General features: G+C 35.0%; 3 protein-coding genes and 1 non-coding gene across 7 annotated transcripts; 2 read left to right on the top strand and 2 right to left on the bottom strand.

The window, feature by feature from the left end:
- The first annotated feature begins 1,561 nt into the window (after positions 1-1,561).
- On the top strand, positions 1,562-2,554 carry LOC115981005. The gene has a single exon (XM_031103196.1). The coding sequence runs from the start codon at positions 1,562-1,564 to the stop codon at positions 2,552-2,554; it is 993 nt and encodes a 330-aa protein (XP_030959056.1).
- Positions 1,941-2,049, bottom strand: LOC115983007. The gene has a single exon (XR_004089824.1). It is a non-coding gene; the product is annotated as a small nucleolar RNA R71 (small nucleolar RNA).
- Positions 2,555-2,659: 105 nt separating the features above from the next.
- On the top strand, positions 2,660-3,900 carry LOC115981004. The gene is made up of 2 exons (XM_031103195.1): positions 2,660-3,757; positions 3,895-3,900. Exons 1-2 carry the CDS (start codon positions 2,660-2,662, stop codon positions 3,898-3,900), a joined length of 1,104 nt encoding a protein of 367 aa, XP_030959055.1.
- Positions 3,901-5,072: 1,172 nt separating this feature from the next.
- On the bottom strand, positions 5,073-14,004 carry LOC115982043 (OVARIAN TUMOR DOMAIN-containing deubiquitinating enzyme 1). Of its 4 annotated transcripts, none has more exons than XM_031104522.1 (10): positions 13,799-14,004; positions 12,802-13,037; positions 11,832-11,897; positions 11,668-11,751; positions 11,417-11,539; positions 8,619-8,671; positions 8,455-8,504; positions 8,277-8,377; positions 5,822-6,106; positions 5,073-5,395 (listed from the first exon to the last, which is right to left on the bottom strand). In XM_031104522.1, exons 2-9 carry the CDS (start codon positions 12,967-12,969, stop codon positions 5,843-5,845), a joined length of 909 nt encoding a protein of 302 aa, XP_030960382.1. In that variant the 5' UTR covers positions 12,970-13,037; positions 13,799-14,004; the 3' UTR covers positions 5,073-5,395; positions 5,822-5,842. The 4 variants fall into 4 exon arrangements, with proteins under 4 accessions (XP_030960382.1, XP_030960383.1, XP_030960384.1 ...); XM_031104523.1 differs by having other exon boundaries at positions 12,802-12,978; positions 13,799-13,994; XM_031104524.1 differs by lacking the exon at positions 13,799-14,004 and adding an exon at positions 13,660-13,769.
- Positions 14,005-15,415: the final 1,411 nt, after the last annotated feature.

Raw genomic sequence — 15,415 nt, 5'->3', positions numbered from 1 at the left:
TATATAATATCTTTGTGTTGTAGGTAACAAGGGCTTTACATGCAAAGTGGGGCTAGGCCAATTGAATCAAGCCAACTTACATCCAGCCAGACATGAATTCAAGAAAAGACCAACCCAATTAAATTTAAGTCCAATTGGAGTAAGGAATCAAAGGAAATTTGCGCCAAATCCAAGTCTAATTCGGATTAGGATTCCAGACTGCACATCAGTTAGTATTTTTGGCATAACTTTCGGTTCAGATGTCCAATCGAGATGATTCAAGTTGTGCTAGAACGATAACTTAAAGGGCTACAACTTTTTTGTTCACCAAAAGTCCAAATTCTGACGTTAAATGGGCCAAAATAGTCGGTTAAGTGAAGTCTAAAAATCTGGGATTTTCTCCAAACGGGAATTCAACTTGTAATAGGATTCCTTAACCTATTTAAAGGCTCTTTAGGGCAAAATTCAGGGAGGCTGAGGCTGAGGCGGAGGCTAGTGCTAGGGCTGGGGGCTGTATTTTCTTCCATGACAGTTAGTTTTATTTTATTTTTTTAGTTTAATGGTTAGTATTTTATTTTTATGTTTTCTTTCAATTACTAGGAGTAGCTGAATTTATAATTAAGGTTGAGGATGAAACCTTGTTAAGGATTATCAGTAATATTTATGTGATTTGATTTTTCCCACAATAATTATTCTTTAATGATTTAAATTGTTCTTGCTTTATATCAATTGACTAAGATGAGATTCTAGATATGAGTTCAATCATGTTTTTCTCATGATTTAGGATTTTTCTTAATTAATTGAATGCTTGGTTTATTAATTCTTGATTATAAAATTAGATATCTCTTGTGATTTGTCTGTCAATGGATACAATTTATGATTTGATTTTTAGAATTGGATATATTTTGTGATTTGTTTGGCTACGGATACAATTGATGATTTGGTTTTATACTTAAGAAGCGAAGAAGAACATGCTTTAGATTTTTAAACATAAGTTTTAATGATGATATTTTCCATGATAGCAAGATTGATTTCTAGATTATCATGTAGTGAGTTGGGAAAAATTAATGATCATAAATATATGCTGATATGATTTACAAGGCGGATTCCAAAACCTTAATTCCTTTCTCTTAATTGTTTGCATCTTTTTATTGCTTTATATCTTTTGCTTAGTTTAACTATTTGCTTAATTTTATTATTTGCTTAGTTTATTTTATTGCAACCAACCAATTTTTATTTAAACTAGATTAGGATTAATTTGGTTAAGGTTTAATTAATTTTCCTACATTCATACAAGTCCCTGTGAGTTCGACCTCGTTCTTGTCCAACTATACTTTGGTACGGTTCGTACACTTGCGAGTATTTTAAAATTTCACAACAAGTTTTTGGCGCCGTTGCCGGGGACTTGGTTAGGAAAATAAATTAGGTCTTAATTGAATTTTTCCTTCTACTAGTTGTAGTTATTTTTTTAAAATAGAAAAAATAAAAAAAAAATAAAAATTTATTTCTTTGTGCTTGGTGTATGAGAACTTGGATACGTGATAAAGAAAATCGTCTTGTTAGTTTTGATTATTCATCCATAATGGGAGAAACAGGAGATGATTCAAAAACTCTTAGGGAGTTGTTCTCACCCATAACCACCAACCCTCCATCTTGCATAGTATTGCCTGCAACCACTGCTGCACATTTTGAGTTAAAGCCACAGATAATCCATCTTCTTCCTACTTTTCATGGATTGGATAGAGAAGATCCTTATATGCATGTGAAGGATTTTCTTGAGATTTGTGCTACTTGTAAGTTTCAGAATTTCACTGATGACTCTGTTCGCTTGCGTTCATTCCCTTTTTCCTTGGAGGATAAGGCAAAAGCATGGCTTAATTCTTTGTCACCTGGATCTATCACTTTATGGGAACTGTTGGTCACGAAATTCCTCTCTAAATTTTTCCCAATGGCCAAGACCAATGCTTTGAGGAGAGAAATTGCAGATTTTTATCAGGATGAACAAGAGAAATTTTATGAGAGTTGGGAGAGATTTAAGGACTTGATCTTAAAGTATTCTCATCATGGTTTTGAAACATGGAGACTAGTACAATATTTTTATAATGGTTTGACTCAATCAAATCGTAACATGATTGAGTCCATGAATGGTGGTGGATTTTTGAGTCTTATGGATGATGAGGCATACAAATTTCTTGAGAATCTATCAGAAAGCTCACAACAATGGGATTTTTCCAATCGTAGAGAGAGATCTGCCCCTACAATTAAGAAAGGAGGATTGTATGAAGTTAGTGAAGATTTAGACATAAAAGCTAGGTTGGAAAATCTCACTTGTAAGGTTGAAGCTTTAGCTTTAGGTAGAGGGATGAATTCTGTCAATAAAGTTCAAAGTAAAACATGCTCTATTTGTGCAAGTCCTATGCATACAACACAAATGTGTCCCTCCATAGTTAGTTACCCTGATTTTTATACCGAGCAAGCAAATGCACTAAATAATTATGGAAAACCACTTGCTAGTCCATTTTCGGAGACATACAATCCAAATTGGCAAAATCATCCTAATCTTTCTTGGAGGTAGAACCATTCCCCCACAAATATAGGTGGACAACAAGTACATCAACAAAGTCAATTTCGTCCACCTACTCAAGCATTTCCTCCCATTTGTCAATCAACTCCTCAGTTTATGGCACCACCAAGACCACAATCATTTTTGGAGGAGTCTCTCAAAACTTTCATGCAATCAACTAGCCAAACCATTCAAGAGATAAAAAGTTCCACCCATTTGAATACTCAAGCTATTTCGAAGTTGGAAAATCAAGTTGGCCAGTTAGCAACCCAAGTTGGAGAGAGGGAAAAAGGAAAGTTTCCTAGTCAACCTATACCTAACCCAAAGGGGCAGTATGCAATTAATGGTTCTTCTAGTTCTACTCATGCACATGAATCTGTTCAGTCTATTACTACCATTAGGTCTGGTAAGCAAGTTGATAATCAAGTGAAAATGCCAGTGGAGGATGATGAAAATATTGTGTTAAAGGAAAAGGGAACTCATAGTTCACATGACGATCATAGAGAAAAGAAGGACAACCCACCCGCCACTCCAATTCAGGATCTTAATTCCCCCCTTGATAAGAGGTTTGTTCCTAAAGCTCCATTTCCTCAAAGGTTAATTAGTCCTCAGAAAAGTGCACAATTTGGAGACATTTTAGAGGTTTTTAAGCAAGTGCAAATTAATATTCCATTTCTTGATGCAATTCAGCAAGTTCCTGCTTATGCTAAGTTTCTAAAAGATCTTGTGACAATGAAGAGAAAGACAAATATCCCTAAAAAGGCATTTTTGACAGAGCAAGTTAGTTCAATCATTCAGAATAAATATCCAGTGAAATGTAAGGACCCTGGATCTCCTACAATTTTATGCAAGATTGGGGATCGTCTCATTGAGCGAGCTTTGCTAGATTTGGGAGCAAGTGTGAACTTATTGCCATATTCAGTATACTTACAGCTAGGTTTGGGGGAGTTAAAACCAACAACCATGACACTTCAATTAGCTGATAGGTCTGTGAAAATCCCTAGAGGTATTGTTGAGGATGTGCTGATTAAGGTGGATGCGTTCTATTTTCCTGTTGATTTTGTTGTGTTAGACACTGAGCCTGCTCTAAATGCCAGTACACAAATCCATGTCATTTTGGGTCGCCCTTTCTTAGCCACATCCAATGCTTTGATCAATTGTCGAAGTGGTGTGATGAAGATTTCTTTTGGGAATATGACTGTTGAGCTTAATATTGTAAAAAAACACATTTTATATTCTTTTCCTTTTTTAAACCTTTGAAACTTTTGTTAAGCATTTACGAATCTTGATCTTCCTAACGAAACAAATGAGCATTCTAAGATTTCTAAATTTAATGTTCTTGTGATATTTAGAACTAGCCACTCAAGCATCAATAGTTCACTTTATTATAGTGAACATTTACGTGAGATGTCATTTTCCTCTCAAAAAAAAGAAGAGAAAAAAAAGTGAGATGTCAATCTATCATTTGATTGAGAGAATCTACTCGCACACTTTCTCATTACTTGATGCACCAGTAAGTTGTGATTAATATGGAAGTCTTGGACCAATCAGAACTTCTGCTTTAGCCAATTGTAGAAAAATGTCAGCTATATTGTTTAGGTTATTTAATTTGTTTCTAAACATTCATCAATAAAAAAGAAAAATCTAGCAAGAAAAATCTCTGTTAGGAGTCTTGTACCTTAACTGGTTGGCACATTTTGATGTATTTTCAAAGGAAATATATAGATTTCAAATCCCCAATCTCATAACTTTTGAATTATTATTATAAAAAAGAAAAAAGGAAAATCTCACAATTACGTTGTTCTTGAAAAGTTAACTGAAAGGATTTTATTTTTAAAGAAACTCTTCAAATAGACGAACAAGCATAAAGCTTGATGGATTAATAATGCTTTCACCTACATTTTCTCTCTAATTACCTAACGAGATTCATGCTCTATGTTAGAGGGGTTAAGAGGGGGCCTGTGGTGCGCAGCATCATCTCCTAACTTCCAAATATCGTAAATTTCAACTACATCAATCCAGGTCCAGGACATACTCAAGAGCCAATTACTTGTATAATCTCACGTGGCACTAAAATTGAACATTAAATCGTTTCAGGAGCACGACAGGACCATCAACCATGATCGCCATTGACCACACAAGGCTGAGTTATTCATCTCCGAGCCCTTTAAAGCAGTCTCCCAGGGGAAATTTTAAACCAGCACCAGTCCCTATAAAATGCCCCCAGTCCTAACCCCTGTTCCCTCTCTAATAATTAGACAGTTGACAATCATATTCATATAGATCTATTTGTTTCCAAAAACCTTGTTAACTTGATTAGTTGGCACCTCCGGGCGTTTCCATATCATTCTGGGTTCAAATCCACCTCCTCCGATGGTAGTTTTATTGAATAATAAAAAGAATAAGAAAAAAGGAGCCTTTTACCTGCCACGATCACGGGCACAAAATCTGTGGACGTAGCAAGTACCATTTCTCATAACATGAAAGTTGATTTAGATTCCCAATCAGATTTAAGGATATATAGTTCACATGAACAGCAAAGTTGGAATCTAACTCAAACAGAATTTTTTTTATGAATGCAATTCCATACAATGATACAGACAATTAAAGACCAGGCGAGTAGCTCAAATGTGTAATTCATGCAATTCAGAATTGAAAGCTACAACTGTCCCAAGTTTCAGGGAAACTCATGTTTAGGTCCCATTGTCCCCAGTCATAGATCAGAAGTTTTTGAACAGTTGAGAACAAGTTACAGCATGAACTAATAGAGCCTCGGCCTTCAGCTTTTAGTACAAGATGTCCCTTCAACAGAAGTTAGACTGAGAGCTCAGTGACGAGGGAATTAAAGACAACCTGTACATAGGGACATGAACTCAGATAAAAACCATCTCCTTAGGAAATTCAAAGTGCCAGTCACAGAAAGAAAAACAATTTGTTAACAACACACAATTATTCTGAAACCATTGCCACTGCTATCTTGACTATACAGGTATACACAATGGGCAACATCAATGCATGAGGATGCTGCCATCATCCTCTGTTGAAAGGCATTTCAATAATTCACTGGTTCCACTTCCATGGTGGCATGATGGCAGAAATGAGGAAACTCATATATAGATCAAATGATCGAAGTCATGTCCACAAGCCAACAAATTGTATAGAATTGTTGGCATCCACGAGGAGTGGGTTTTCAAAAGGTCTAGTTTATAGGTTATCCTACTGGGGGCAGTAAAGTCTATCAGAGTTGTGGTACAGAAGAGAGATGTAAGAAGAGCTTACCACAAACACGAACAACAACCATCACTTTGAGTAGAGAATATCGTAGTGACCAGGGCGATATAACAAGGTAATGAAGGGACTAACAGTCTCAGTGCTACCACTAGCATTCGGAAGACCACCAACAGCAGGAATAAAATCATGATGATTTACACTGACACCAGCACTATCGCACGAGCTGCGATCAAGGTACACAACACGGATTGGCACACCCAATGCATCCGACAGGGCAGTAATGTGCACATGGTCGCTCTCTTCACCCATTGGCTCCACTGATGACTTGCAAAACTATGGAAACAGACAAAACTATGAGAGAGAGAGAGCTTCATCTAATCTTGTAACCATGAAAAGTTTTAACCATACTTACCAGAGAACAAACTATTTCTGAAATGACTGGCATGTAACCAATGCCAGGGCATATTAGTTACTTAACAAAGAACAGTACTAGCATATTAGCATTTCAAGTCCAACAACATAATTATTAGCATAACAAACGCACCTGATTAAATATCTTTTTTTGATAAATAAGTACCATATTAACAAAATGGAAACATTTCAAGAACACAGCAGCCAAGGCTGCTACCTCCAAAGAAAACACAAGCTAAACAACAGCAGGAAACAAAAGACCAGGCCTAAACTCAAAGCAGACTGGTTATTTCTGACCCCTACTTGTAATTATCAGGAACTAATTGAGAAGTTTGAGTAGGAACTTAAATTCAAGACATTCCAAGAACTGACAAGGGGATTCCCCATTTACAGCATATAATTCTGTTCCTGGGTGTAAGCTTCCCCTTTGCTATCACCCAAGCGCTTATCTCCCAGATCATGTTTTTTCATTAAACTCTCCTCACTTTGGATCTGTTCCCCCAAAATCATAAAGTTTCATAGGTACCATACTTTATATACAACTGATCCCCAAACTAGCTTTATAAATAATGGCATTTGGTCCTTTGCCTTTTAAGTTCTCCACGCCCCATTCAACTGCTTTCTCCCATTCCAGCCCAGGTTTTCATATTTTTTTTTATAAGGAAAATTATATTTATTAAGGAAAAAAGGCTGAGACACAGGATGTGTATGGTCCAATTTTCAATGAACACAAATCATAATGAGAGAAACTGACAAATCAAAAAAAGACATCCAAGGAATGCCGCCCTGGGCCCTCATCCAATTGTAGGACTGCAAAATATGCTCTTTAGTTACGAAGGTCGGATGTTCAACTCCATCAAAGACCCCCTTGTTTCTGTCATACCACAAATTCTACTATTTTACATGACAATAGCTACTCTATGGTGATGAAAATGCCCATGATCACAGATTTGGGTATCACCCAGACCATCCCAAACAATGCAAAGGTAAATGACCACACATCAGTTGCCAAGGGACAGTGGAGTAGCAGGTGATCAATAGATTACCCACTTCTTTTACACATGCAACATCAATCAACTATCAACAGATACCTCTTTCGAAAGTTATCAATTGTCAATATTATCCCTAACGCCACAGTCCACACAAAGTACGACACCTTCTGTGTGACCTTGGTCATCCATATACTCTTCCAAGGAAAGGGAATATCTGTAGAACCTAGAACCCCTAAGGGTATTATAGAATGATTGAACCTCAAACATACCCCCTTTTTTTGGCATCCATTAAGGCTTGGTCTTCACCCATTGAAGAAGGCAAATTATCATAAAGCAACTCAAAAGCAGCGATTCCGGTTCCCAATCTTGATAAGGTTGGATGACATGAGGAATCTAGTGGTAAATTGCACCCTCAGAAGTGCTGGCTATTTAAGATGCCACTGAGGCCTCGTCCACCACTAAGGCATATTCGACTAGAGACAAATCTTTAAGAGAGTGGTCACCACACTAGTTATTTGTCCAAGATCTTTACTCTAGAGCCATCTTGTACCTCAAATTGTAAGAACTTGAAGAATGACTGCTCTTCCACAATCTAACTCCATGGGGACGTCGAGTGTATTTTGTGATCCACCCTCCCCAGTCTTCACCATATCTAGCATGAATTACTCTCCCCCAAAGATGGTCCCTTGTCACTCCAAACCTCCAAAGTCACTTCCCTAAGAGTCTGGTTAAAAGAGTTAAGTTCTCTGATGCCCAGAGACCCCTCTTTTAAGGGTGAGCACACCATTCTCCAATCCACCAAGAGGAACTTTTAGGAATCATGAATGCCACCTCATAGAAAGAGCCTTTTTTCCAATTTATTAGCCACATGAGTAGGCATCATGAACAAAGACATCTTATCAAGCATTTTCTCATAAGTTCTTTTACAAAGACTATATATATAAATCACTCATCTCCATAACAATGACTTTGATTTTGTACAGATACTTCTCATACATAATTACATTTCCCACTTGCAACAAAAAGCAAACAAGGCATTAAAAGACAGAAAATGTAATGCAGAAAAGTATGTCAAAATTTTTTTAACATATCAAACAAACCTGCTCTACGGTTGCATTTGTTAATCCCATTATAAAAGGTTCAAAAAACTCTGAGCGCTTTCGTATTTCTCCAGAGGTAACAAATCTGAAAAACATTACAACTATCCAACAAAATTGGTCAGGAAATTTAGTAAGGGGCAAAATGGATGAAGGCTTTTGTGCGTCTAAAGTCACTCACCATAATCAGATATTGACTGATCTCGACTCCTAAGTAAAAGCTCCTCTTGGCTGTAGCAAAAAATAAACCATTTTATTTTACACGCTGAGTGAGCAATTTGCAGACAACATACCATTTTGGCATCAGATTATAGTTTTAGTTCATAAGTACAAGTTTATCAATACCTTATGGATGTTCCATTTCCTTGAAGGACACTTTCCAGCTGCTCAAGGAATAACTGAAATTTTTTTCACATGGAATAGAGAAAACACATAGGTGTTAAATAAAAGAGTATTAAAGCTTCCATTAATAAACTACTGACGACTGGTCAAAATTTTATGATTTAAAACATCATAAAGGGTAAAATACAATATTAAAACTAAAAAAAGCTAGGCATTCTATCATCCATATGTACATGAAAAACTCAAGATTAAAAAGGTTTATGCCAGTGTTTACCCTACACTTTATGATCAAAAAATGGTCCACATGATAAATGTCTCAAGTAGCCAATCTATTCCAAAATCTTAAGCAGGCTATGTTCTAGGAGTACATAAACAACCTTTGCCAAAACCAATGTCTCATGCATTTCCACAGCCAATTCATTCACGAAAAATACCAAAGTAAAAAGGTCTATGCCATTTTCCTTATAGTGAATATAATTCCACAATTTTTTATTAAAAATTCCATTAAAAAAACTTTAATAATTAGGAAATATTAGGTTCAGCATCCTGTCCATATTTTTAAGGCATTCAAATATTGAGTTCAGTGGCAATCCAATAATACAGTCACTCATATGTGCACCAGTTAGGACAGTCATCAATCTGAATAATTGAATTATTACTCACATGAAAAGCAGATTGTAAACCATGGGCCTACAAGTTCTTTATGAATCATAAGGGAAGATAATTAATTATATATTAGTAAGGACAAAGTTTGGCTACAGCTCCCACTAAAAAAATTAACATGTCTACATATTTTGAAAATCTAACTAGATTGTATGTTCTTTAGGTTCTTAACACGCATGTCAAATTTCACGCCAATTGGATGTTCTTTACTATTCGATCCATAAACTTATTTTTAATGCATAACTCTAAACTAAAACAACTTGACCTTTAAACATTTGATTGATGCCATAACTATTGGAAATTTTGATCTTCTAGAAATTTTGCAAGCATGGAGATTTATAAGAAGAAAATGTAATCCAATGGTGGATTTGTCAAAATTCACATCCAATAAAAAGATTTCAAGTGAGTTGTAGCCAAACTTTGTCCTTTTAGCAAGCGAATCATTTTTTTTTTAAATTCATGTCAAAGTGATACACAAGAAACAATATCCTAAACGTATTTGCAAAGTTTGTCACTTTTTTTGTAAATGATAGAAAGAAAGATGTCTTTGTTTACTATAAACAAAATATCCTATAATGAACTGTATAGTCATGCATGCCAATGAACAAAAAAGGTACAACATGAGAAAAAAAAAATTTATACACACAGTAGAAACTTTAGTTACTCAAAGAAAGAATTAGATTAAGTAATTATGAGAGTAAAAAAGAATATTTACCTAAAATACATGATACTTGATTCAATAGGCCCTATTGCGAACAAATCAAAAAATTGTTTTTATTCTCAATAATATAATCTATATAATATCCTAATTATCAAAAAAAATAAATAAATAAATAAAAACACTATATAATCTACTATGTTAGTATAATAAGGTTATGGAAAAAGTTATAATTTACTATGGTATCAAGGCACTTCTCATTTATGTTCGAAATTCCAGATATTTAGGCCACTCACTGAGGGGAAGTCTGGGCATACATGGGAGAGTTAGATGGTAATTTTAAGCTTTTGGGTAGTGTGAATCTTAATCCTCATATATATAAAAAAAAATATATATATATATATATATATTCTATGGCCCTAGACTAGCCATTACAGTTCCAAGCATTAACAGAATCAGGCTGGAAAATACTGTAATATATATATATATATATATATATATATTCTATGGCCCTAGACTAGCCATTACAGTTCCAAGCATTAACAGAATCAGGCTGGAAAATACTGTAATATCTGGAAAAAGTATAATTCATAGTTGCCAAGAGCCATTTAGCTCAGTGGCATAGCTTGTTCTCTTTTATTAGGAGAACTATGGTTTGTTTCCTTCCTCCCCTATTGTTGTAATTATCCCCCAAAAAAAAAAAAAAAAAATCATATTTCAAATGCAACAGATATTACATGACAACACAATTTGTTCAAAAGAAATAATGACTTCATAAACTATAAGTAGTATATTAAACCAGAGCCCAGTCTAAACTCAGAGAGTCACGGTTACTATTGCAAGTCCTAACTGTTGTGAAACCTACTTTAGCAAAAGGCTGAATGCTTTGCAAAACATCCAGAAGGAGAACTTCAGTCAACTTGACAAAGCCAAATTATTCATGTCATCAGCCAAGCTAGGGTCAAGGTACGAGCATAGAAAGAAGAAAATGACTAGAAAAGCTGAAAGCTGCAGACACTTCAACTCTGGCATATCACCACTTCCTTTCTTTTTCTTCCTTTTTTTTTTTTTTTTGATACACTGTAAGTTGGGAAGAGTGGACTTGAATCTTGGATTTCTCCGTTGGAAATACTAAGAAATGCCATTTTACCTAATGGTCATTGGTATCACCAGTGACTTTCAATTATAGGTTGTTTATATCATTTTCTTTATAAGTAATAATTTCACTAGAGAGAGTGCAAAAGCAGTGCAACACTAGTACACAGGAAGTCTATAGAGGAAGAGACAAAAAGGAAGTTATTATTTCATTTGAAAAATACTGAACAATATTCACTCTAAGGAAATGCCCATCACACACAAAGATCTATGCAAAGAAAGGAAATAAGTATAACTAACTCATAAGAATCCAATATATAAAAATATATATATATGTGTGTGTGTATATATATATATATATATATATATTAGATATTAGGTTTACCGCAAAAAAATCCTCAAAAGTGAAGTCTGCATAACCCAAGCTCTGAAGTGTTTTTCTACATTGCTCAACATTGGATTTGGCACGATCAACTTCTGCTCGGTCTTGTGATTCCAAAATATGCTCCTATTATGCAGCATATAAATTATTTAGCAGCCAAAATTCCTGGAACACTAGCTCCAAGAAGAAGCTTAGGGGTATACACTCAAAATACAGGAATGAAGAGAGTTTGTATAATGCACATTAGGACATACAAGGTATGAAAACATAAAGCTCCGAAAGAAGCAGTTTCCATCTCCTCTTGTTCGCCGAATGGCGGCGTACTTTTCACCAAGCACCTGCATAAAGAGAAATAGAAATCAATTTACAAGGAAAATAATAATCATAATAGCAAGAAGATACACAGAACACACAGAACCTTTATTTTCTCCAACAAGATGGGGCTCCCTGATTGATATTCAGCTGCCAGAGAAGACAGCGGTTCCTGTCATTCCATCACCAAAAAATTTCTTAATATCACACACATTCAGAAATCAGAACATGAAAAGAAATTACCATCCAATAATGGCAATGGCGCCAGTCAGAATCTTATAAAAGCAACAGAAAATTTGCATTGAAAATAAAAAGTAGGGAGAAGAATGTAAACTAATTGCAATGCAGAAACAATATTTGAATACCCAAAGCGGACAATCAGCGTGCACGGGAAAATCCCCACACATTCCGCTTTGGGGAGCCAAGTCTGCACGGTACACCCTGCCTTGCTCCAAGGGCTTATAAGGCATGCGTGAGGCGCTTCTCTTGCCGATGTGGGACTAGGGTGTCATAGGGTCAAAGCACCCCAAAAATCCCAAACCCCATACTTGGTACTAAGAGCAAAACCATGCGGGCTTAGCTCCCCAAAGCGGACAATCAGCGGGAAAATCCCCACACATAAAAACTCTGTTTGTAGTGGTATACCATGCCTTGCTCCAAGGGCTTAAAAGGCATGCGTGGGGCGCTTCTCTTCCCGATGTGGGACTATGGTGTCACAAGGTCAAAACACCCCAAAAATCCCAAACCCCATACTTGGTACTGAGAGCAAAACCGTGTTGGCTTGGCTCCCCAAAGCGGACAATCAGCGCGCGTGGGAAAATCCCCACACACCCAACATACATAAAACAAACATATTGATGAGATTTTTATTTATTTATTTTATTTTGATAGGTAAGAATAACATTTAATTAAAAAAAAGAAAAGAAAAGAAGAGTAACTATACAATTATAGGCATTATAGCTGACTAATCTAAATCTAAATCTAATCATAAGAATAATTATTTAAAAAAAAAAAAAAAAAAAAAGAAGCATATTTGGTGAGCTAGAATTTCAAAGAGTTGCAGCAGTTGCTCTTGCCTTGTCGCCTACAAATGGGGTTTTCTCAGCTTCCTCAGCTCGGATTGCAGTTTGCTGCTGCATAATATCATCATCCCCAAACTTTGCCCAATCATCAAAGTCAGGTGTTGGATTGGATGTTGCAGCTTCCGATTCCCCATCTGCTAGGGGCCCATCCTTATTCTGCATTGTCTCTTGCTGCAAATGAGAAAAAATTTCGTCGTTCAAAGTCCTCTAAATTGGGGAATAAGAACTTCCTGTCACGGATTATACAGCCTCCTGTTAGTAAGAAGAGTTCTTGATTTGCAAAACTAGTTCAAACAGCCGTTCAATAAAACATGTACATTTTCTTTAGTATTTTTTTTTCAAAATATAACAATGTTACAGAGGCTAAAGACTAATTCCGCAAACCAAAATGCCCGGCCAACATAGATATCATCATATAATCTGATTCACTTTGTACAACAACGCTTTTCACGCGGATTAACATATACATACAAATACATAAAGACTTCACAAAAAGAAAACATTTTACAAGGTGACAGATTTTGGTAAATAAATAAAGTTAATTCCTTTTGCAGTCATATGTACAAATGTATAGAGTTATACACATGGATCTTCAACCAAAACTTTTAAACATTTTCTTGAAGCGTATGGAAAAGAAATGCTATACACTCAATAGTATAGTTTTGGTTTTGGTTTTGGTTTGACATGAAATATATGTAAAGACTGAAAGAATTACAACATGTAATTAATTAGAAATTAAGAATGAACACACACCGTGTACAGTTATCGTCAGATACATATAAAAACAAGTTTCATTTTGCATCAAATCTAAGAATTAGTTTGTAAAATCATTTGATGGTAAAATCCCCAAACCTGGATGTGCGTATTATGTATGAAGATGATTAAAGAATCAAAGCAAAGAGAGAAGCTTTAAAGGCTTTTTCTTTTTGGGGAAATAGAAATTAGGGGGTGGAAATGGAATGAATGAGTGTGTTAAGTAAAAAAAGCATACCTAATTGAAAATCGAAGCAGAACTGATTAAAGCAAAGGTGATCCCTGAGACAGAGGGAGAGAGAGAGAGAGAGAGTTTGGGTAATAATAATAATAATAATAATAAGTAGGAATTAGGATTAGGATCTAATTCGAAACGAAACAAAGGTGGGCCCCACTGGCTGAGGCTGGTCTCCAAGAACACGAACTGAAACTAACAACTCAACTCCTCCGCGATCTTTCGTTGGATTTTAATTACTTAACACAAGAAAAATAATTAAAAAACAAAAAGTTTTTTTTTTTTTTTTTTCCCCTAAAATTTCAATTGAAAGGTGTGCCTGCGTCCTCCCATATTTATTTATTTATTTTTTTACACCTAATTATCTGATCACGTGATGTAAATTTTTTATTATTTTAAAAGTCAAACTAAATTACATACACTTCACTTTTTTTAAATAATTTATTAAAAAAAACTTTTTTTCTATAGTTAATTTAAAAAAAAAAAAAACTTGAAGAACGAAAAATTTAGATCTTAAATGTTTATTTTAAAAATATTAAGTAAATTGAATAATAAGGCGTTTTTCTAATTTCAGGTAACGAAACCCAAGTGAAAGAGCTAACAATTAGTGAAGTAGTTACAATATTGCAAGAAAAACTCTAGGTTAGTCTTAAGAAGTGAAGCCTGGTTAGTTTAGACTTGCCCAAAAATCATGAAGTTGAGCCGAATTAGTTTGTTTTTAGTTGGTTTATGTTACCTATGCTGATGATTTGTATAAATACTCGTAACATGTGGCATTTCATTCATTGAAGAATAGATGCTTTTTTTTTTTTTCTCCCTTTATCCTCTTATTGGAGGTGATTACCTTAAATTAGTCAATTTCGCATCCTTTCTTATTCTTTTCCTCACTCATTCCCATTAATTAATCTTAGAATCTAGTAGGTTCATCTATATATATATATATATATATATATATATATATTGATAAGAAGAAGTAACATGGAATGTATATTGATAAACTCTTGTATTCAAGTGGTCATCCACAATCTTAAGTTGATCTTTCTTTTTTTGATACAGTAAAACAATCCCACATATATATAGCCTTTAGATGTCTCTTGAGGGATAAGAGATAAGACTGTAATAATGAACACAATTATGGATATCCATTTCCCATGGATATATATCTTTATATATTTCAAACTTTCCACATTTCAAGATTTACACATTCCAAGTAAACCTTTCATTGTCCAAATTGTACACATTTCAATCTGATCTTATTTCTAACACTCCCCATTGGATGACCACTTTCTAAAGAATATGCCTCATCAAAACCTTGCCAAAGAAAAACCTTGTGGGAAAAATATGGCTAAGGAAAAAGAGTGCAATATTCTTGTATAACTCCTAGTGTCTTAGGATTGCCTCATTAAAACTTTACAAAGGAAAACCCAGTGGGAAAAAGCCTTAGCGAAGGAAAAAGAGTACAATCAGCACACATCCTTTAGAAAATTTACTCCCCCCTCATGAATACATAGAACTTCCACTGTTCATGGTAAAAAGATCCTTAAGTCAACGCATGCCAATGTTGTGCACCATTTTCTTAAAAGTCTCAATTGGTAATGGTTTAGTGAACATATTAGCCAA

Source organism: Quercus lobata, chromosome 3, assembly GCF_001633185.2.
Source record: "Quercus lobata isolate SW786 chromosome 3, ValleyOak3.0 Primary Assembly, whole genome shotgun sequence".
Lineage (NCBI taxonomy): Eukaryota > Viridiplantae > Streptophyta > Magnoliopsida > Fagales > Fagaceae > Quercus > Quercus lobata.
This window is presented reverse-complemented; position numbering and strand designations above follow the sequence as displayed.